This window comes from Tursiops truncatus, chromosome 15 (genome assembly GCF_011762595.2).
Source record: "Tursiops truncatus isolate mTurTru1 chromosome 15, mTurTru1.mat.Y, whole genome shotgun sequence".
Classification (NCBI taxonomy): Eukaryota; Metazoa; Chordata; class Mammalia; order Artiodactyla; family Delphinidae; genus Tursiops; species Tursiops truncatus.
The window spans coordinates 40351566-40375686 of NC_047048.1; the positions used below are offsets into that span (position 1 = coordinate 40351566).

The 24121-nt window shown below is 49.3% G+C and overlaps 1 protein-coding gene across 4 annotated transcripts in view; it reads left to right on the top strand.

Annotated features, from left to right (window-relative positions):
• Window positions 1-16324, top strand: part of SLC24A3 (solute carrier family 24 member 3) — a 460451-nt gene extending 444127 nt beyond the window's left edge. For 2 of the 4 annotated variants that reach the window (XM_033840346.2, XM_073792622.1), the window contains 2 exons: window positions 12890-12955; window positions 14470-16324. In XM_033840346.2, the coding sequence (XP_033696237.1) occupies window positions 12890-12955; window positions 14470-14619 (216 nt within the window). In that variant the 3' untranslated portion in view covers window positions 14620-16324. The other 2 variants (XM_073792619.1, XM_033840347.2) reach the window with 2 other exon arrangements.
• The last annotated feature ends 7797 nt before the right edge of the window (window positions 16325-24121 follow it).

Genomic DNA, 24121 nt, shown 5'->3' on the forward strand with positions numbered 1-24121 from the left:
GGGATTACAGGGTACAGTCACGGAAGGTGAAATGAAAACCATTGAAAAACAAAACTCAGAGCTCATCCTGGAGGTAAACCAACCCCTCTTACCGGCTGTGAAATCTTCCTGATTGAACATGAACTCCCAACTCCACGAGACACTTTGTCTGCCATAAATCATGCCCTCTTTTCCTCTCCTGACATTCTCCGAACACTCTTTAGAGAACAGAAAATTAAACATAATTCTCATATCAGTAACACCCGCAGCCATGAAAACACACCCTTTTCAGGTTCCAAACTCTAGTGACAGGGTGATATCATGAACACAAAAATTCAGGCCCTATTAGATGTCTGGCCCAAGTTCATGTTTTCCATCTGTGGATGACATAACTGGGTCATCAGTCAGTCTGGTCATTCTTCTGGAATTGTACAAGGAGCACATCAAATTCTGTGGTTGAAGATTGCCTTTATTTTTGAAGTTGAGGGGGAAATGCAGGAGAAGAAGCAGGCCACTTCTGGTTTATAAGCAGCCGTGGCACACAAGAGAGTGCTCTTGGGGGAAAACATTTGGTTGAAAAGCCCAGAGAAAGAAGCATTTATCCAAATGCTTCTCTTTCTGTAACCAGTGCCAGAGAGATCTTCATTCTATTCCAGGGATACCAGCGTCCAATGTAGGCCTCTCTTTTGAAAGTAGAAATTCAATAATCTATAAACAGTTCATGAGCCCCAGGGAAACCAAAGGAGATTTCATTTTGCATATGGTGTGAGGTAGGGATCCGACTTCACTCTTTTGCATGTGGATATATAGTGGTTTCAGCATCATTTGTTGAAAAGGAGATTACATTTTGAACTTTTAAAATTCTCTGGGGAAAAAAACCTAGTTAATTTATTTTTCAGTACTATTCAAAACTTAGTAACTGTCAGGAAGCCCATGATTATATTGCAGTTAAAGCATTGTATTCTAGAATCCATGTTTAATAAATAGTGATAATCTTCACTGTCAGGAAAAGTTTTCATCCTGAAGCAGAGCTAAAATGTAAATGGGCAAGAGGCAGGTAGAGGCAGCCAGGTGAGCTGAATCGGGGAGGGGCAGAGTAATCAAACCACCCTCAGATCCAAGTGGCATTCTTTAAAATGCTACTTTTTACTTATTTTTCTGAGATAGTTTCATCTCTTTGATTGAGAGGGCATTCAAGGAGGGAGGAAATCTCTATGAGCAGACCCCCCGAGTCCTGCCCACACGCCTGACTCCTCTCATCCCTCCAGGCACTGCCTCCAAGTACAGCCCATGCTGAGCATCACATAAGCTCTTCCCCGCGTCCCTGTTGGCCCCCTCTCTTCCCTACTTTGTCTGACAGTTATTTACCCGGATCGGTTCCCTGTGGCTGGAGCCTGAGTGTAAAACCTTGTTCACTTCGCGTTCGCCATCCACACGGCAGGACATTTTACTTGTTTAAATAGAGAATACATTTTACTTCCTCAGTTGCAGAGGTGAGCAATCCTCGTACATCAGTAGCTCCTGAGAGTGTTGCCGTATTTCAGTCCAGTTAAATAATGTATATTCATGGTGGTCATTCGCAGTCATCCAGACAAAATTAAGAATGAAATAATTTCCTCAGAAGCAGTCAAGGTGCTGGCATGTAGGTAGACTTTAATTTTCTGGGAAACTTTACTTCTGCAGGCTACTTCTTTGTCTAGTAATGGTAGACCAAAACAGTGGCCCAATTTGGCCCAACCAAGCTATGTCTTTTGGTTTTCCTGTAAGTTAGGGATCGAAGAAAATTGTTCCCTAGAACCAGACCACCTCACAGAGCAGGGAAGGGCCACCAAGCAGAGACTCCCCTTGTCTCTCTCTCCAGTTCATCCTTCGGGTACCGGCTTGGATGTCCACTGTGACCTCCCATACCTGAGTCAGATGTCGCTGCTGTGTTTTTCACCAGCAGGTACCATCAAGGCTGACTTTGCCCCTTTGTCTGAGCCTCCCGCAGAGGAGTGATCTCCCCGAGGGCAGGAACTGTGCCCGTCTTACTCATTTATTGTTTCCTCTCTGCCTGGCACAGTGCCTGGTACTTAGAATGTGCTCAGGAAATAGTTGTTGGATGGATGGGTGGATGGATCCTGACTTTCCCATCAGCACCACCTCACTTGGGGAGGAAGACACGTGAGCAGAGCAGAAAGGAGGAACAGGCTGACCTGAGAAAACTGCAGGGGACAAACAGAGCAGCACTGAGAATAGCTTAACATCCATCGAGTCCCTACTATGCGCCAGCAACTCCAGGGAGGCCATGCACACATGGGCTCATCTAATTCTGACAGCAGCTAAGTAAGACAAGCATCAGTGCGTATCGTGCATGTACTGTGTGCCGGGAACTTGGTGAGGAACTGGGAATACAGAGTGAACAAGGCAGACCAGCCCCTCCCCCTTAGACCGTGTGTCGGGTGGAGGGAGACAGACTCCATGAGGGACAAACACGGGGGTACTGACTTCAGAGGAGAAGCCCGTGGAGATAGTGAGGTGGGCATGTGACAGTGAGGGGCGCCTGTCACTCTGGACCCGCTGCCCAGGGCGGTGGGCTCTGTGCTGAGCAGTGAGTGGCCAAAAAGAGTGGGGGATTTGAGGGGCAGGGGGCGCCTTGTAACAAGAGGGTACCCCGGGCAGCTGTGTCTGAAAACAGAAGGAAGGCCAGGGCGCGGGGCGAGGTGGGCCAGGGTCAGGGATTCACTGTAAGCGCAGTGCTGTGCTAGGCCTGCTTCTGCAGGTCGGGCACCCAGGGCCTCAGAGCTTAAATCCCACAGCCAGAAGGAGGCAGAGAGAGGACAGTGAGGTTTCTTCTCTTCACACTGGGCCAGGGAGAACCATGGCCAAAGCAAATCGTGGCACAGAGGCCGCCGTTCCCGGCTGGCGCCCAGGAGCGTGAGGGTCGTCGCTGGGGCCCCTGGGTTTGAGTCTTTGCTGGGAGAGAGGACAGGGTCTGCTTATTAAGGCTCCGGTGAGCACTTCAACTTCATGTAAAGGGAGAAGGAGCCGGGAGGGAAGAGGACCCCTGACGCCCAGATTTCACAGGCGTTGGTGCAGCTGAAATCGCCACTGCCTGAGGCTGCAGTAAGTCTACAGCGGTTTCCATCTGAGAAACTGCTCTGGATCCTTCCATGAAGATGATCCATTTGTCCAGGCCCTGGGTCCCTCCGCCGCTTGCATCAGGCCCTTGGGGGCCAGCCCCCGTGCCCAGGCACACTGTAGGGTCACCAACGTGCAACTTCATGCCGAGATGCAGGAGTTGCTTGGAAAGAGAGCTCCAGGTTCATGGAAAAGCGCGTTTAGAGGCTTATTGGCCATGAGCGATTTGGTCTTCCCTCAGGTCCGCCTCCAGCTTTTCCCGGGAGAGGGTGTCATTTCCGAAAGGACACTCAGGGGCCTCCATCTATTAGCAGTTCAGTAACCACGTGACATCTTTCTGTAGCTCTGACATCGGCACCCAGCAGCCTGTGTGGGTTTAACGGCCTCCTCACCCTAGCAGGTAACCTGCTACAATTCTGAAGCAATTTTCCCATCTTGCCTAGATGGATTTCCAGGTCATAATTTTTGGATAATTACCACTGAGACAGCTGTTTTGTGCAAGGATGAGGTTCAGGCATCTGACAGCAAGGAACCAAGGCAGTTTTATAGATCTGGGGCATTTCTTAGTACTTGTGTATTGCTCAGAAGCCAGCTAGCTACCTAAGTGCCCCCAACAAAAACTATTTCTAAAAGTCAGTTTGGAAAATGAGTACTTCTTGTCCCATTTTGGTGACAAAGGTCTGTTCCGCCTGCTCCAACCGCACGAAGAAAGTCACCAGGCAGGCTCCGGGGCAGCCAGGGCAAATCTGATTTCTGAGCTGGGGCTTAGAAATGTAAAATAAATCTAAGAAGCAATGAACGGAGGCAGCAGAGGGTGTCTGTCTTCTTCTGTTTCCAAGCAAGAGCCCCCCTGATTCCAGAATCCACAGAGGTAAAAAGAAGTGATCAGAAATGTTCTCATCCTTCTTCTGGTCAGACATGAATTGACTGCTTTCTGTGTGCCAAGCTGGTCGCCATCGCTGGGGACACCTCTCTGAGCTGGACAGACACCGTCCTGTGCTCCTGGAGCCCCGGCCTCTGGGAGGAGATGACCACACAGGCAATTCCGAACCCAAGTGTGACGCATGCTCTCCTGAGAGCTGGTCATGCGGGAGTCATGGCAGCATGTGGCTGTGTGTGGCAGGGATCAGGGCACCTGGAATGCATGTGAGGAAGTGACACTTATTCTGAGAATCTGAGATTATCAGAAACCAAGGAGATAAAAGTGAGAGGCTTTTTCTAAACAGAAGGAACAGCTAGTAAAGGACCAAGATACCAGAAGGTTCTGTGCACGGAAGGACCCGAGGACAGCTCCTCTGCCTGGGGGCAGAGGGTGGGGGTGGGAGGCGGGGAGGCAGAGGGATGAGTGGCAGGAAGCAACTAGAGCCCAGAGAGGCCACGTGGGCAAGGACGCTGAGAGCCATGGCCGTGGAGACAAGGAAGGGGGTGGTGTGATTGTCCTATTAGGAAGAAGATTCCAGCTACTGCGTGGGGAAAGGGTTGGAGCCACGCAAGACAGAGGCCCAAGACCAGTTATGAAGCATTTGTAGGAAAGAGAAAATATGTGACCTGGGGAAGACAAGCCTGGGTAGGGGTGGAGGGGAGCATATCTAAGAGGCAGTGCCCAGGGTTCCATTTAGGACAGATTAGGCTTCATGTGTCTGAGGGTCGTCCTGGTGGAGATGTCAGGTAGGCAGTGGGATAAAGGCGTCTGAAGTTCAGAGGCAAGATCTCCGTTTGGCAGGCGAGAGCATTATTGTGGGTCTTCAAGCATAAAGCTCTTACAAGAAATAAGTGTAAATAGAGAAGAGAGCCTGGAACCATATCCTGATGTCCGGCAGGAAAAAACCATCCAGTGAAGGAGGCTGAGGAGTGGTCAGCCAGAAAGGGGGAGAACCGGGAGGAAGTGGGGCCCGAGAATGTTTCCAGAAGGAGGGCGTGGCCACGTGGAGGAAGGCTTTTCCCAAGGTCCTTCTTCCAAGGCCGGCTGTCTGCCAGCCATCACCTCCTCCAGGAAGCTGCCTCTGCAGTCACGTGGGCGGCCATCTCGCCTCCGCCTCTGAGAGCAGCACCGTGTCCGGCTCAGCCGGCGCGCCCATAACCCGCCAGTCGGTACCCGATGCTTCTGCATCTTCCTTCTCGCCTTTTTAGCGAGCATCCCTGAATCGGGCTCCCGGTACCTGGATGCTGCTCCAGTTGCCGGACCAGTGTTTCCTTTTACTGAAAACGCTGCCCCAACCCGCAGGGGAAGAGGAGACTTACAGAGGTCTTCCCCACCCCACCCTTGGTTGGCACCTTGCACTTGACCTTGGCAGGAGCGTTGACACCATGGACACCAGCAAACTCCAGAAAGCGCTGCCAGGGCCCGTCTAAACACAGGCTGTTCCCACAGGCCTGGAGGGGTAACTGGGGGAGCGCTGGGCGACGTGGCAATGAATGGTGCTTCTTGAGGCTGTTCTAACAAGACCCTGGGGGCTACCATGACACCGCCCAATCCCCTGAAGGTGAACCTTGCCCTTTAGATTTCAGGTGCTGGTTCAGGAAAATGAGATGATACCTGGGGGAAGACAGGGTCTTGACCGGCCCCCCGGGAAAGGGCTGACCTGGGTCACCAAGGCCTGAAGCAAATTCAGTCCCACTGTCTATCAAAGTTTAGATCCCCCAGAGACCACTGCATCCTGAGACAAGGATGGGGTGAGGCATTTATTTGGGGGTGGGGGGAGGAGGAAAGCCCAGAAGGGAGCAGGGAGGTGTGACGGGAAGGCAGGCGGCAGCAGCTGGAGGGACATTGGTGGGGCGGGTGGCGCTTCCGCAGTTCTGGGAGGAGCCCTCAGGTACAGGCGCCAGTACCGGCTCTGGGGAGTCAGCTGGCTCCACCGAAGTGGCAAGAGGATGGGGGCAGCACGGGACCTGGATGGGGCGGCCCCAGGCCTCTGCTGCACGGGCATCTGTGGTTCTTGCTGTGTATTCAGGACTCTTCCAGAAAGGATGGGCGCCAAAGGCCCAGATGCCACCTTGGAGAGTTCTTAGCAGGTGAAGAGAACTCTGGCTTTTCCCCTGTGCCCTGCAAGGTGCAGGGAAGAGTCTAGGATTTACAGGCTGAAGGCTGAGTGCAGGCTTGACCCCTTTCCAGCTTCGTGGCCGTGTGTGATACTGGGATTTATGATAAGAAACATACATTTACTCTTCGTTTCTAGCACGGGGCTCCTAAAACCCTCAGAATTTCCTGAAGAGAGCTACAAAGGTATCTTTTTTTCTGTTAATGAGGTGACTTTAGGTCTGCACCTAAGGATGAGGACTGCTTGGCAGGAGAACCAACCCTGTGATTTGAGGGTTGGAACTTTTAGTCGCAACCCCCTGAAGTCTGGGGCAAAGAGAGGGGCTGGAGGTTCAATCAGTCACCAGTGGCCGTTGATTTAATCAGTTGTGCCTCTATAATGAGGCCTCCGTAAATGCCCAAAAAGGACAGGGTTCAGAGAGCTTCTGTGTTGGTGAACGCATGGAGATTCAGGGAGAGTGCCCCCCCACCCCGAGAGGACCTGGAAGCCCCCAGCCCTTTCCCCACACCTTGCCCTGTGCCTCTCTTCCATCTGAGTTATATCCTTTTATAACAAACCGGTGATCTAGTAAGGTAAATGTTTTCTCCAAGTTCTGTGAGCCCTCTAGCAAACTAGTAGAACCCAAGAAGGTTCCTTCTTGGAACCTCCATGGGGACCTCTAATCTGTAACCCAGTCGTCAAAAACACAGGTGACAACCTGGACTTACAGCTGGCATCTCAAGTGGGGGGAGGCGGGTACAGCCTTGCAGAGCTGAGGCCTAACCTGTGGGAGCTGCTGCGGCTTCCAGGTAGGTAGTGGCAGGTTAAAGTGCAGGACACTCAGCTGGTGTCGCAGAATTGCTTGGATGTGTCGGGGAAACCCACACCCGCGCGCGGATGAGCAGAATCTTACCTCAGTTAAGAGCGTCACTGCCCTGAGCCTCAGCTGTCTCACCTTTACAGGGAGAACAAGCCACCTCGAGGAGTAGCTACTAGAATTCAGTGCAATCCTGTGTTTGTGTGTGTGCTCTGGAACGGAAGGGACTTGGGCACCAGCTGCCTTTAATGTGCTGCTTTTCTGTCAGCTTGTTCACTTTCTGACGTCATTTAATTGTTCAAGGAGAGAGGTCCCCGCCCTGTGATGTTATACAACATAAAGTCACGGCTGGACACATCCATTTGGAACCAAAGCCCAAGCAAGTGTTCAAACTACCCAAGTCAGAAAATGCAAAGGACACACCACATGTGTTCCAAGTTATAAACCAAATTAGAGAAAATCCAGGGGCTTCTTGTTTTTCTGAAAAGAATTTGCTGGTTGGGTGGAGCTGACCTCAAAACATACAGAGATTTTAAACGGTAATGTGGGGAGAGTCGGAGTCTTTGAGGCTGGAGGTTTTTTAGGTCCTCAAACAAACGGTGTAGGATTCAGGGAGCTGTTTTATGAGCCACGTGCACATGGGAAACTAGGGGTGTCATGGTCTCTGTGTGCGTCCCTACTAAAAACCACACATCCACGGAGCCTAAATTCCTGTTGACTTGGGAACAAGCCAGCCTCCTGTTTCCTCTCCAACAACTGCCAAGAGGGAATTGGGGAATGAAAATTCGTAGTTTTGAAGGCAAGAAATAAAAACAACGTTAAATGTCAGAGCTGAGCAATCCGAGTGTGTTGCCTGCTCTCAGAAGGGCATCGCCATGGGGACTCCCTGCCTTTGCACTTCCTGGGCTTCGCATCTCTGAGGCAGGAGCAGGGAGATGCCAGTTTAGGTCCACACTGTGCAGCTGGAGCTCCAAGTCTTTTCCAGAGGTTAGCATCTTAGTTAACCCTAAGATTGTCTGGCTTAGCAAGCCCCCAAGAAACTAGTTGTTCGGGAGGGTTAAGATTTGCTGCCCTCAGGGAACCTTACTGGGGTAACGAAAATGTTTTATATTCTCGTTGGGGTGTGGGTTACCTGGGTACACGCATTGGTCAAAACTCATCCAGCAGTCCACTTGAGATCTGTGCTTCTACCATATGCAAGTTTGCCTCCACTGGGGGGGAACAGGTAATTTTGGTGCCCTCTGACTTTCTTGCTTAAAAAGATCAGGCTTAAAGCCAACCTTCACCGTGGTCAGTTTCCCCACCCAGCTCTCCAGTCGTGCCCCTTGCCATCCAGCCTCACTGCCTTACACATCACACACACACACACACACACACACACACACACACACACACACACACACACACACACACACATACATATACACTCTCTCTCTCTCTCGCAGCATCACCAGCAGATGCTCACTTAAACATACGGTGTGTGGAGTTAGGGGGGCAGTTAGGTGCTGTGTGGAATGACAGAAAACTCAAGACCCAGGCATCTGCCCTTAGAGCACTGGGACTAGCTGGGGAGGTAAGAAGCCGGCCCCCACGGGGAAAGTTAGGAGGAGATCAGCGTCAGCTGGGGGATAAAGCCAGCAGGGGCCCAGTGAACTTGGAAGAGGCAAAGGACGTAGGGAGGGATGGGCAGAGAAGAAATGGGAAGGAGGTGAGGGCCCCATCTGACTCAACTGCATGTTCCCAAAGAGGATGGGCATGGGGGGAGGCGGTGAATTGCTCCAGCTGGGTAAGGGCTACCAGGGCTGCCAGCATGTGAGCTGGTGCCTTTGAGGTCCCAGAGGAGTCCCGAGCTGTCTTCATTCTCTTCATTTTCCTGTCTCCACTGTCGGCCTCTTTTCATTTTGCTTGCGTTATAAAATCATTACACACCAATAGCCCCAAACTAGAAGCAGCCCACCAAGAGGAGAATAATTAAACGATCTGTCATATACGTACGCTGTTAAAAAAGAGCTGAGCATATTTGAAAGTTGCTGAGAGAGTAGATCTTAAAAGTCCTCATCACAGGAAAGAAAAATGTTTGTAATTATGTATGGGGACTGATTGTGGGGACCATTTCCCAGTATATACAAATATCAAGTCATGATCTTGTACACCTGAAACTAATATAATGTTAGATGTCCATGATACCTCAATAAAAAAATGAAGTGAGCTATCGATGCAATGAAAAACATGAAGGGATACATTAAAAAATCGTATGCTGAGTAAAAGGATCCTGGCAGAAAAGAGTGCACACTGTGAGATGCCATTTATACGACAGGCTAAACCAACGTATGATGGAGAAGCTTAGAGCAGTGGCTACCCCTGGGTGAGACTGGCTGGGAGGGCAAAGGAGAGCTTTCTGGGGTGATGGAAGTGCTCTACGTCACGGCTGGACTTTGGGGGACACGGGTGTATGCATTTCTCAAAACACATTGAATGGTGCAATTATGATTTGTGACTTTCACCATATGGAAACAGCACCTAAAAGTAAGAGCTGTGAACTACTAGTGAACCCTGTGTAGCGAGATGCAGGCTGAAGTGATGGGGGTGACATGTCCTAGGTTACTTTGAAGTTCATTAAAAAAATAAGATGCTCTGATTCTTTCAACTTTTCTGAACGCTTAAAAGCATTCATAATAAAGTGTTGGGTGAAAAAAAAATAGCTATACACACATAAAAAAAGTGGGGAAGGGAGACAGGGAATTGGGGGCAGGGATTGCATTGCTTCTGGAACATTATCCAGGGTCTCTCTGGCCAGTCCACCCTGCCCCACAGAAGCACTGGCCTTTTTGTAAACCACACGCAAAACGCCACCTCAAGGGCATTCCTGATCGTTCACCGATTATGTATCAAGCACGTGGTCTGTGCCCAGCCCCGTGCCAGGCGGAGGATGAAATGCCGTGGTCCCTGCTCTCATGGGGTTTGTCACCTACTGAGGCATTGACCAGGGAGCTGCCAGGTGACGACCGTATCAAAGTAGCATCTGGGGGGCCAGGGAAGTGGGCCCAGGCAGATCACGAATGGATGGAGAATAATGGCCCAGATTTATTGAGGACTTTATACACCGGCTCCTGTTCAAGCTGAACATGGATTAATCCAGTTAGTCCTCATAACCACTCCCTAAGGTGGGAACTGTAGCGTCCCCATTTTATACATCAGAAAACTGAGGTCTGGGGAAGTTAAGTCACTTGTCCATGATTATATAGCGAGGGGGTGACTGAGCAGGAAGCTGGGTCTGGAGCCCATGCCCTAAACCAGGGGTCGGCACACTTTTTCCAGAAAGGGCCAGAGAGGAAATACATTAAGTGCTGTGGGCCATACCGTCTCTGTCAGAACTACTCGGCTCTGCCGTTGTAGCATGAAAGCAGCCACAGACTATGTGTCAATGAATAAGCTGAGTTATAATAAAGTTTTATTTATAAATGCAGGCGATGGGCCACAACTGGCGCATCGCCTGCATTTGCCAACCCCTGACTCCAACCACCGATAGCCTCCAGTGGCTGGAGGTGTTCATGCTGGCGCAGAGGCAAGTGAAGGAACCCTAATTCCTGACTGTCACGTCCATGGGGAAGGGGGTTCAGTAAGGTAGCAAGGAACCGATGCAGGCATCGAGAGCCCAGGTCTCTAATTAACAATGAAAAAACAAAAATACACCCCTGGGTGCGTGTGGCAGTCCATTAGCCAAGAAAGCTGCAGAGAAAAAGGTGAAAAAGTGAAAAATACTCAGAAACCCCACAAAAGTTCGTTGTCTTTAGTCTTTAGAGACGACTTACAATTTCAGCAGCACTGTCCTTTGAGACTTTATGTGAATGTAGACAGGGTGAAGTTCCAAAGCTTTGGCTGAACCTGATTCCTTTTGAAAAGCCTTGGCCAAAGAGAACTGTCCTGCTTTGCCTTTTGCTCTCACTGGCTCTTGGTTTCTTAAGGGCAGGAAATCACTTTACTCCATCCTCGTTGCTGACAAGGATTGGAGCCTGGGGCTCATAGGGCGAGCTGGGCTGGGAATGCAATGGCCCCCTTCTTGGCAGAATCCACACAGTGTTGAGAATTAAGAGCTCAGAAGAGACTCTCTTTCAGTACAAGTCATTTGTGGTGTACGCCTGGGGGCTGGCCTCTCTATACTAACACAGCCGATGAGAGGGGGAAACTCTATCCACAGCCTGGCTGAGGGTCTGCAGGAAGTTACGCCACCAGCTGGACTGAGACGAGGCTGATCTCCCATTTGTCTGCGATGGATTCACCGGGTCAGCCCGTTGCTTTAGTGGCACGGAGATATGATTGTGTCCATTAGTCTTTGGGAGGCATATGGTATGGGAATAATTTCCCAGCTGGGGTTCAGCAGATGGTTGGCTCACAGGGATTGTGTGGGCAGGGGAGAGTCCTGCCCATTCCCTCCGACAGAACATTGCTTAGTGAGATGTGTGAGGCTTCTGGGTCCCCACAGAAAGGGTTGGCTATTTAGGGCATGCAGTGTCCTGTCACCAAAAGATGAACTAACACACCCATCTACAGAGACACCCACAGGTTACCATACCCACACCTGGGGGTGAACGGGGGCAAGGGTGGCAAGAGGCACGTTGAACCTTGTCCGAACCACTCCTACTAATAATCACCACTTAGTTCTGTAATGAAATCAATCAACCTGCCTCATTTTCCTTTCTGTGAGCACAGGTGAGCATTTGACTCCCAGCAGGACAGTGTACATTGCTGGGGGTCGGGCGTAGTCCCCCAACCTAGCTGCACATAAGAGTTTCCAAGAGAACCGGGGAAAAATGAATGTCCAAGTCCCATCCTCAGGCTGCGTGGAGGTCAGAAGTGGATTGACCCTTAGGACTTTCTCTTAAACTTTCTCGTGCGTCCGAACTGTCTGGAGCGTCTATTAAAATACAGGTTGATGAGCCCTGTCCCCAGAGTTTGCTGATTTGGGAGGTCTGGGTGGCGCCTGAGATTCTGCGTTTCTCACAAGCCTCCTCCCCCTGCTGCTTCTGGTCAGGGGAGCGCCCTGTGAGCATGGCTGCCCCGAGGCACCCCTCCTATTTCCAGGCAGCCGGCCTCAGGACCCAGGACAAAGCAGAAGGGGCATCTTCTCGACACCATGGAAGAAACTTTACCATCTTTGTCGGCCCGGTTGGCCCCTTAATACTATCTGCTCTGTCCAGTACTGCAGCCACTACTCATATGTGGTTCTTCTAATATAAATTTGAATTAATTAAAGGTAAGATTAAAATTTTTGTTCCTCTATTGTTCGAGCCACCTTTCACGTGCTCAAGAATTCCATGTCCCTAACGGTTACCATACTGGACAGCACAGATGTAGGACATTTCTATCATTGCGGGAAGTTGTACTGGACAACGCTGTTCCCTAAGAATTCCGGAAATTGGTTTTTTTCTTCAGAGTTTGCCAGTTAACCCCACTGTATTACTGTGAAAAACAAACAAAACAAAGTATCAGAAATGGAATGTTAACTCTTTCCTCTTCTTTGCTTGGTCAAGATAGCAGCCCTCACTCACCACTTCTCATCAAGTTTGGGTGAAGGCCACAGACATTGAATGCAACAGAGATAAAAAGTTTAGTAATATTTTTCAAAATGTTGCTCCCGTGACCCATGTTATTAAATTTACCCTAAAAGTTGTGTGTCGAGCAAGCTGGAGGTCAGGTCCCCAGGAAGTAAGAATTAGGCCACACAGGATGGAGAATTCAAGTGGCCGAGGGGCAGTCAGTGGACACCTGCTGGAGGCCGAGAGGGCTCAGGCTGAGGATGGACCAGACAACGGTGCACCTTGGGTGTCCAGGAAATCGCCCGTCTCTACTGCGGAGCTGCCGTTTGCTCTCCATCCCTGGACTCACTGGTACTCACTGCCCCGCACTCCGCAGACATGCTTTCAGGAGCCTGACTCCATGTCATCCTTTCTTACAGATTCGGCTAAACAGCAGGGGACTGATCTACTCCGTGGGCTTGCTCCTGGCCTCCGTCTTTGTCACGGTGGGTCTGCAGCTCTCTCCACTCTCCAGTTCCCATGTTCCCCCCCACCGCCACCCCCGTGGGTTCTGTGGCTACAGTTTGTTTGGACACCAGATGGACGTGGCCTTCTGGTAGATGGAGACAGTCAGCCACCAGATGCCCCATCTCATGGCTGTTTCTTCCAGAAGTGGATCCTGGCAACCCATGAGAAAGCCTTCTCCCTCTCTGAAAGGAGCCAGCCTCCTCTCAGAAGCTGGGTCCATCTCATGTCAAACACAAATTTTGATCAAAAGCCAAAGGGAGATCCCACTTTTTCTGCAAGATTAGTCGATGGAAGGTTATATCCCAATTAACTGACTATTCCAGGTTACTAAACATCTTCATAAATCCATGGATTTGACCAGTACTCAAAGACCGAGAACAGACTTGATTGACAGTGTGCACTTTTATGCCACTGCACTACCTTGGCCATCACATCCATTTGTACAATTTAATATTCCAACTCAACTGACACGTTTGGTGGGAACAAGTTCACACCACCACACGGACTGATCCACTTGAAGTGCCTGCTAACATACACACGTTACTGAATTTCCACAATAAGAGACGCAGTGTGTTTTCTCCTGAATTTTTCAAGGAAGTACTCATTGAATCACACCTGGTATGTGAACATACATATACTAGAGAACGGGAATTCAGAAGGGCAGGAGAAGTAATTCACAGCATCAGGATGCAAGTCCAATGTCAAGGTTTTACCAAAGTAAATACTGCCTTACACAAAAGTGAAAACCCATATAAATCCATTCTTGCGCCGTTTAGGATTTTCTTCAGGTGGGTATGACTTAGGGTTATACTTGTAATGGCCACACATGTGCTTAACGCACATGTTCTCCCATCTGGAGCTCACCAACCCCCCACCCCACCCCGTGAGGTAGTCACTGATATCAGCCCCATTACCCAGGCCTGTAGGGAAGTTGTGTGTGACGTCGGAGTGCTCGCTCCTAGCTTCGGGGCATCTCTGTGCTTCGCTGAAGCCCTACAGTGCTGGGAGACGGGGTTCACCACTGACCAGCTGTCCAAGCTGGGCTGTTGAAGGGTTGAGAAGTAGGTTTGGGGAGGAAGAGTTCAGACATCTTAAGTCTGCAGCGCCTATCTGACATCCAAGGGGCCAGGCCTGGACGGCCGTTGGAAAGACGAGTCCCAGTTCAGGAGCAATCTGGCGTGTGTTCTGGACACGCCAGAACATTGGAGGGGTTTAGAGCCGAGGAGTTGGAGGAGACCCGCAACGGAGTGAGTGTAGACAGGAAAGTGAGGCCTAGGTGTGAGTCCCGGCGCCCTCGGACAGTGAGAGGTCAGGATGAGGGGACAGGGTCGCAAAAGGAACAAAGAGGGAGCCACTGGGGAGGCAGGAGGGAAACCTGGCGCGCGGCTTCAGGGAGCAGGGGACGGGGGGAGGGGGCGGGGGGGCGGAGTCCAGGGAGAAGGACTGGGCGGGCCCCGCCCCGCGCCCTCTGACCCCGCTCTGTGCCTTGCAGGTGTTTGGCGTCCACCTGAACAAGTGGCAGCTGGACAGGAAGCTCGGGTGCGGGTGCCTTTTCCTATACGGCGTGTTCCTGTGCTTCTCCATCATGACTGAGTTCAACGTGTTCACCTTCGTGAACCTGCCCATGTGCGGGGACCACTGACCCGCGGCCGCCGCCAGCCGCGGCCCCTCCTTCTGTGCAATACGAGCCCGGCGCCCGAGTCTGGCCCCGCGGCGTGGTCTCTGCGCTGCCCACCGGCCTCCGCTCCCGCCCTCGGGTCCCCCTGCCCCGCCCCCGGCCCCCTCCCCGCCCCCCACCCCGGCTCCGCCTTCCCGCCTCCTCCGCGTGAAGACTTCGACACCCGCGTGAATTTTCAAGCTCAATTTTTGAACAGTGACTGAGATTCTAGAAAAACTGGCTGCTAACTGGCCCAAGCCAGGCAAAACTTAGTACATCCCTCGTCCTTTTTTAAGTTATTGGATGGAAGACTAGCCTAATTTATGACCCTAGACTGTGGAAGGAGAGAGAGGAGAGGGTCCATTGATGGTAGGGAGTGTTTGGGATTTCCTTATATTTGGCGCTGATTCCTAGGTTACTGGGTCTGGGGGGCTGTTTGGCTTTGGGGGATCCCCCTTTTTCTTCCTTTGCTTCCAGAGATTGAGAGTTTTTCTTGCGTCTTCTTTCACCGGGCTCTGGGTCCGTCGATGACCCACGGGTGTCCCAGCTGCGTCCTCTGGGGTTGAGTCCCAGGCGCTTTGGAGCTTGTATGGATTTAGTGCTGATCTGAGGAGTGGCTGGCGAGGCCCTGGGACAAAGGCGTGACACGTCACACCCGGGGGTCTCCGCCAAGCCCTGCAGGCCTTCCCTGGGGCGCAGGGTTTTACGGGAAGGAGATAGCTGCCCACCTGTCTATTTTGACCATCACTCTCTCCCCAGGTTCCTTCTAGCCTCTCAAGCAATAGTTGTTGCCTGCCTGCCAGAGGCCTTTGACTCGGGGCCCCGGTTAACCTCTCCATCCGAGAGCGCTAGGCAGCCAACGGCAGGAGCTTCCCCGCCTGTGAGTCCCTGAGATGTGTTCTCTTTGCTTGGTGTTTGGGGTGACAGGGAGTGACCCAGAGGCCAACACCGCTTTACGCGCAGGAGGTACAGACACTGGTTTCTTGGGAAATGGAGAGACGCGCACTTTGCACAGACGTGGCCCCTCGGTACTGAGTACACTGGACCCTGACCGTTGGCTCTAGGGCCAGCGTTCTAACTTCGGGACGCCGCCGCCCAGCAGTCCCAGCTCCACCGCTCCCTTCCGGGAGGGGCGGCGGGGGTGGGGCGGGCGGGAGGCGCAGGAAGGAGAAAAGAGAACGGACACCTTGGAAACCGCAGAATGTGTTCAGTGCAGACTCGCTCAAGGGCATAAGTTATTGTGGACGTTGTTGCCAATCACTGCTCAGCAGCCCTGCTAGGTTTTGTCTGATGCTGGATTATTACGCAGATAATTCCACCGAGTTGAGACCCACCCATGCTTGTTATACTTGTATTTATTGAAACTGTGGATTCTTGCCCGTGCCGCCCCATGTATTTACTTTAAGCACTGATCACTTATTCATTCGGTATGGTTTTCCCCGTCCCTTGTACACATTCTGGTATGAATTGTAAAAATAACCTGCTACAGATGGGTTGAATATTTGCTGATGGTGCAGACTGAGGCCGGCGTTCGCCGAGGGGCACCTGCCGGCCGGAGGAGCGGGAGAGGAAATCACCACTTCGGGCTCTCAGAGCCAAGACACACATGGATTCTGTTACACATTTTGCACTGGTTTACGGCGATTGTTTTCTTGGACGGATAGTGTAAAATAAACTTCTCTGTTCTGTATCTTTCCTTGAGCTGTGCCCTTTGCTTTCTCCCCTGGAGTGAGGAGGATGCAGGGAAGGTAAAAAGATGGTGTCAGCACGTGTTTACTGTTGCTGGGTTGACGCACATGGAAAGCTGGTCCGTGTCTGGCAGATTGCAGGTACGAGGTGACAAATCATGGGTCCCCTCTGAATCTTGAAGGGACTCTGGGCCTGTTGTCCTGTAGAATACATGCGATGTTATGTTAGGAATTCTTTCAACTGGACGTGAGAGGAGGAGCGTTCCAGAGCTGACAGTGATGTCCAGCAGGGCTCAAGTCACCATCCTGTCTGATTTTACTAGTTTTCAACTGTGAAAGTTAAGACTTCCCCAAAGTGGATACCTTAAGAAAGACAGTAACACGTAATCGTAAGAAGCCATATTCTAGATGACTCCCAAGAAATCATTATGGGGGACTTCCCTGGTGGTCCAGTGGTTAGGACTCCATGCTTCTACTGCAGGGGGCACGTGTTCGATCCCTGGTCGGGGAACTAAGATCCCGCATGCTGTGAGGTGCGGCCAAAAACCAAACCAACAAACAAATCATTACCGGGATCTAAAAGTAGACCAAGATTAGTAAACAAGCCAAGTTTCCACCTGAAACTCAATTTAACTGATTTATAGGAATCAGAAGAAACATAGCTGGTAATTCACAGCACCACCTTTTATTTAATTATGTTAAAAAATCTCTTCCCAGGTGGTGGAAAAATACTAGAAACTTAGCTTTGTTTTGAGTGTTTACATCTAAAGATGTTTTACTCCCATATTTGTGCTTCTTATAAATACACTCTAGACGTGGAGCGGGTATTATCATTAAGCAGATTGGTGCTTACAAAGCGTAAGATGCTTTTAGGTTAAATATTCTGTCATACTGGTCTTAATTAGTTTTAGTCAATCTTTAGCAAAGACATTTGATCCAAAGCCTGAGGGTTTTTTTGTATTTATTTTTTAACTCATTTGCTGTGAAATCTTGAGAAACCATAGTTCCACGCTAAGTTTCTCAGAGAGGAAATTCTGGGGCGAGTTTGTTTCCATGTTTCATGCATCACGATTGCTGATGTAGGAACTGGGGAGGTTTCCTTTCTGAAACGAGCCTCAGGCGTCTTTCTGCCCACATCTCAGCCATGCACTTTGGGTCTCGACCTGTCGATGGAGAGCGTGCTTCTAACTGGGCCGGCCGTCCGGCAATGCAGAACTGCTGATGTTGCTATTTTCACTGTGCTGGGATTTACTGGGGAGAGGTTGGGATGGATTTGAGGGAAGAACATTTTTTCAGTGTCTCAAACCTGATGGTATCACCAGAGGAACCCTTTCAGCCGTTTTCTGGGATTTGCTCGTTTTGGTAAACTCCCAGGCTGTGATCTCATGCACGAGGGGACATCTCTGTGGCCCTGAATGGGGCGGGGGGCGTGCACCCCGAAGCTTGCACTTCCTCCTAAATAGCTTAGTTGACTGCACAGGGAGTACTGCCAGAATGTCCTCTTTCTGGAAAGTGTGTTCCCAACGTGGCCCGGGCCTGCCAAAGGTCACTGTCCCCACACGTGCCCTTAGGTGGCCTGGGATACACTGAGAGGCCATGATGGGGGAAGTTTCCAGATGGCTTTGCCCCTTCCCAAAGGAAAGTTGTGGCCCCATCTTTCTAGAGAGAGTGCACTTTTATATGTACATGGTTTGTACAATATTTACCTCCAAAACGACCTGGAGGGCTGCTTATTATGTTTTCCTAAATCTGTTGCCTCTGACCTTTGCAGTTTAGTCCTAAATTTACAAGCTAGGGTTTGAGACTCTATATAGCTCAAACGGCAAGTCTGAACTTATTTTAAGCACCCAGGCTTCAAAGAAAAGCCTAAATATTTTTTTTTTAAAGGGAGGTTAGGGGTGATGATATGCAAAGTCCAGACAGTTTTCAGTTGTGGTATATAAAATAGGAATAACAGTCAACCTGCAATAAATATAATTAAGGGTAGCCTTAGAACTTTACCTAATTGTTCATGAAGATAGTCAGATTTGAGGGAAAAATAGAAGGAAATTAGAGATGGTGTGTTGCTCTTTCCGAGATTTAATCTTTTCAAAATAGGATGATTATCCCATTAATAGATAATTGTCCAATTATTCTGACCCATCTTGATCAACTATTTTGAAGTACTTAGATGGGACATCTCCATGTTGGATTTTGTGTAATCTCATACTAATTAATGTCTCATTTATTTTGATATTTTCTGCAGTGGCTGCTCAATACACACACACACACACACACACACACACACACACACACACACACACACACACACACACACACACACACACACACACCATCTCTCTGACACCAAAACTTTGTATGAAAACAATTCTGTGAATCTTTTAAAGTTTTCCAGTTATCCAGCTGTCTATTGCAATCCAGCTGCAGGAATGGGGTGGATCCAGCCAACTTTCCTCTGATAAATAAAAAGCCATGTGTCCATTGCCTCATCATCTAGAGATTCAGGGCACTCCAGAGATGCTGGAAAAGTCAGGGACTGAGGCCATGGACGAGCAGAGAAATAGCAAAAATGCACACAAGATAAATTATGCCTCAGGATTGATTTCACATTGAATTTTGTGGTTCATTTCAAAACACAGGGCAGGGTAATAAAACTCCACCAAAATCTTTCAGATGGCTTACTGCTGCACTCAGGACATTTATTTCCCTAATAAAATATACCCAGGAGTCCCATTAACTTTTTTACTGAACCTCAGTTTAGCAAACACTCTTGCCAAGTTGTAGAGCTTTTAAATATGGTGAATAATCGTAATTAATACTCATTCTGGTTTTGGTCTTTCTTTTCGCAACAGGTGGGAGGAGAGGGAAGATGTAAGATGACAGTTTCAGCACATATGCTATTCAACGCATAAACTGAAGTCATTTCATAAGCAAACGAAAATATATATGAATCGCATTTCTTCTTTACATAACGTCCATCTTATCCTGTTTATCAAAAGCTGAATTTGGCGATATATCTTCCCGTTTGTTGGGACAATTAATCCAGTAGCTGATTCCAGAGAACTGCATACAAAACTGGCAGTGAAATTTGACAAGGAATTTCCGGATGCCTACAGTTGTTTTCTGGATACTTCTGAGCCACGCCTACAGGTTATTTTTAAAAAGAGATGCACATATGTGCAACATGCTTTCAGAATAAAACTAATCTTTTAAAATTTTTTCAGGAAAAAAAAAATGTACCCACTCAGTTTCATATCTTTCTTTCTCATACATAAGTCAGACATTTCCCCCCTGTCCCATGACTGGTGAAGATGATTCATTCTTCAAATGCTACATACAGTACTAAGCCTATGCTCTGGTCACTTTTACCCTAACCACCAACGGGTTTGAACCCAGATGCCTGCTGCTTTATCGTTAGGAGAATTTATTTTGTCCACTGGTTACAGGTTTGGGAAATACTAGTTCTATAATATCTAAAAATTCATTGTCACATCAGGTTGAATTGTTCCCTCCAGTTACTTAAAAGTTAAATATTATTCAACTTCATATATGAAAAAATGCATTTACCCGCATTTCCTCACCTTATTGTCTAAATCAGTGTTTCCCAAATTCAAGCATGCATCAGAATTACCTGGAGACATATTAAAATACAGATGTGGGGGCCCCGCCCCTGATTTTTTGGTTCAGTAGGTCTAAGGACAGGCCCAAGAATGTGCATTTCTCACCAACTCCCAGATGCTAGCACTGCTGGGTCTCAGTCCCACTTTCAGAACCACTGGTGTAAATAATGTCTTTTGCCCATTAAGCCACATTTTTCCTACACCAGCGTCTACCAGTATCTTTGATTTACAGCTTATGGAAAACACACACATACAGACGTGTACGATTTCTTTCTTTCAAAATTCTTTTTTCTTTCTACTTCCGCAAAGATTTATGAATGGCTGAAGGTAGGAATAGAAATATGGCCAGTTCTTCAAAACCCACATTCTCTATCATCTGGCAGGGTGCATCTGCTCCCAGCCAAAGACAACCTTTAAATTAAAACTAAAGCAGATCAAAGCAAATGGTTTAAGATGAAGATGCAGGAGAGCCAAGATTCTGGGGAAAATGTACCCACCATGTGTATTAGATTGAGAGAGATGTGAGCAGGCAACCACCAATTTCATTCCAGGTGAAAAAGATTTTGTTCTAAACTCCAACAAGACAAAGTATTGGTGAATAGAGGAGACATTTTCTACACAAAAACTTCTGCTTGCACATTACAGCCATGTCTAAATAAGTTCCTAATCTAAAAATGTTGTTGTGATGCAAATCCGCCCAACAAAGATGTCATGACTCGAAATAAGAGGCTTGCACCAGCGTCGGCCGTCATGGCCCAAGTGCTTCAGACTGTCGCACGTGTCTGCATCGTGGCCTTGCCTATAAAACAGGAGCGGAACACCCCCAGCTCGAGATCCTGCCTGGGGCTCAGAAACCTGCATCCACAGTCGGCCTGGATCAGCTCCCACCCAGAAATGATTGCCTTTCCGAGGTGAGACCGTCACGGGCATGGCTGTACCTGCGGCCAGACCTTAACCTGCACTTCCTGACTGATCCACGGGACCCTCAGTGGACACCCTGGGCTCTGGAATGACATGGTAAAAGCCAGATTTTTTATATCCACTAAAAGCTTTGCTCAGAGGCAGGAAGTGGGTTTAGATATTGCTGTGTCCAACCGGGGACGGGTAGGACAAGGAGGAAAGGCAAAGCCTTCCCTTCCAGAAATAAAACATTTTATACTCAGCTCTGCCGGAACAGGGGTGGTCCCTGGAAGGCAAGGAAATCTCTCCCTGCGCTAAGAAGTGGTAGCATCACCCATCAAGTAAACTGCTAGCTCCCCAGGCAGCTTTGCTACTGGAAGGCTCACGTGTGTCACGTTACAGCTAATTGAATGTGAGGCACTTCTTTTTCCAAGCCCCCTTGGTAATGGACGCAGCTCTTTACGCTTGGAGGCAGACTTTAACCTTCTGACTGGATGTTAACCGAGCACACTCCTTAGGAGGAAGAACAAGAAGTTTGAAGATATAAAAGAGATCTTCACGTGCCTTGGATGACCAGGTAACAGCGTTGTTCGTATGACTCTCAAAAGGAATCTAAGCCAATTCCAAATTGTAAACTCCATTTTGGTATCTGTTTCAGGCAGGAATTGTAGCCCGGTGGTATTTTACCCTGGGTGGGCTGGCTACGCAGAAAGTTTCACAGTTTCTACGTGTGAATTCTGGGACGAGACAGCCTTTCGGGGTGAGTGGTAAGTTTCCCTGCACACCCTGCAGGGAGGTGACGTCATGTGTCACTGTTTCTTCTGAGAGTTCCTGGTTGTGAGTCAGTGGTCTGGAAAGCAGACTGGGTCCCTCTGTTTCCTCCCCCCGCTTGTCATCCGTCACTGGTCCTGATCATTCTCACTTGGCACTTTGTCATGTGTCACAGCCTGACCTGACTTCTCCCTTCCGCTTGCCTGGAGGTGGGCAGAGCTGGGTTCCTCAAGGGCTCTCATTACCAGCTGAGCAGTGATGCTCACACACACCAAGTCCCCAGACAGGGAGGGCTGGGGTACCGGGAGACCCAGGTTCTGTGATACATGAAATAAAGACAGGGAACGTTTCTAACCCAACTTTCAAGCTCTCGGATAATGACATGGTGGCCATAATAGCATCCTTCTTCTAGTGAAAGGCATAATTCAGAGGAGCCAGCAAGGTCTGGACACAAGGGCAATTGGAGACACAAACCCCATAGAGATGAACTAGCTCAATTGTAACCGTTTGCGTGGTTTTCATGGGCCTGCTTGGCAGTGTCTGTTTCCCAGTGAGAGGGGCGTTCCGGGGGCAATGGATACACTGAGAGTAGTTTCAGAGGGATACTGATGGGTGTCAGAAATGTGTTACCATAAAAATGTTTTACTTTCTCCACTAGTGTAAACAAGGCAGGTTTCAGTTTTACCCTCAATGTCTGCAAAACACCTCTTCTTGTGTGAGAACATCGCAGCTCAGGGGCCTCAGTTTCTTAGTCCCAATTAGAATTTTAAAGTAATAGTAGTTGTTAAAGCTGCAATCTTGTGTCTCAGACTTCACCTGAAAATGCAGGCGCTAAAAACCTGCAAGTAGACCAAACCGAGAAGTCTCCTGCTCACTGTTCGGAGACCCACCCCCCTCCCCGGAGAGTGTCTATTTTGACAGCAAGCCCAGAAGACAAATCCTAGGCCTCCCCACTGTGTGTCAGAGCTGCTCACGGTACTGAGTTCAGTCCTAAAGCAGTGCTCGTTGGTCCCACATTAGAATCACCTGGGGTGTATTTACAATTACCCATCCCCACCCCGCCATCATTCACAGCTGGGCGATGTGGTTACCTGTTTCGGGCTACCTGGTGTTTCTACCTGTGTCCCTGGTTCAGAATCACAGCTCGTGGAGTTGTGATCAGACCATTTGGGATATTTTATTGTGCAGATCCAAAAAGGAATGCTGTGTGTCCTGTAGGTCTTTGCTACTCGAAGTGTGGTTAGGCCTGCACCTGGTGCTCTGGCTAGAACGAGAGATTTGGGGAATTCCTGTAGAATGGCACCGTCAGCTGGAACTTTCGGAGATGATGTGGATGTCCTACATCTGTGCTGTCTGATATGGTAGCTGTGAGGCGCGAGTGGCTGTTGAACACTTGAAAGGTGGCTCCGGGCAACTAAGAATAACATTTTAAATCTTGTTTAATTAATTTAAATTTGCTTTAAAAGAGCCACGTGTGATTAGTGGCTGCAGTACTGAGCAGAGCAGATAGAGAGTATTAAGGGGCCGACTGGGCGGACAAACATGGTACATTTTCTTCCATGGTGTCCAGAAGACGCCCCTTCTGCCCCAGCATCTCCTGGGTCCTGAGGCCGGCTGCCTGGCAATAGGAGGGGTGCCTCAGGGCAGCCATGCTCACAGGGTGCTTCCCAGACCAGCAGCAGCAGCGTCTCCTGCGGGCTCTCGAATCAGGCCTCCCGAATCACAATCTGCATTTTAACAAGGTCGCCAGGTCACGTGTACGAACATCTGAGTTTGAGAAACTCTGCCAGTAAATGCTGCTCTGCTCTCCAGGGGGCACGTGGCCATTCACACACACTCTTTTCTAGGAGGTCACCGTGCGTTGTTGCTGGCATCGCGGATGCTACAGGAAGTACCAAATGGGGACAGGCACAGATGACGCGGAGCAACACACTTGAAATTGGGGGTGGATTGGTGAATCTGGAAGGCAAGAGAGTCATCTTTTTGTTCTAATAAGCCCTCATTTTCACTGGATAAAGGAATAACTACAGAGAACTTAATTGAAGGGCCAGGATCTAACTCAGGGTGACTCTCACCCAATCTTCAGATTCACCCCACTCTTTAGACGTGGACCCCTTGGATATGCTGCCAGGTGTATTGCTAATATTGGAAATTCCTGTGTGGTACTGATGAACTAAACAGGCCTGTCTCCTTTCTGTAATGAAGCCGGGACTGATTCTACACGTTTCCTTTTAAGCCCCATAAGATTTTGCTTCACTTGCAAGATGAGAGATTTCCTATGGAGGAAAAAAATAGCTCAGCAAAGAAAGTCATTGCATGTAGCAAAAGGGGGCAGAAAATAGAAAAAGGAGGGGAGTGGCTTATATAACAGCAATTTTTTGTAGTGAATGTGGGGACAGGTCCCATCGGGAGGACATTTAGGCTGTCTTTTTTTTTTTTTTTTATGCGCTACGCAGGCCTCTCACTGTTGTGGTCTCTCCCGTTGTGGAGCACAGGCTCCGGACGCGC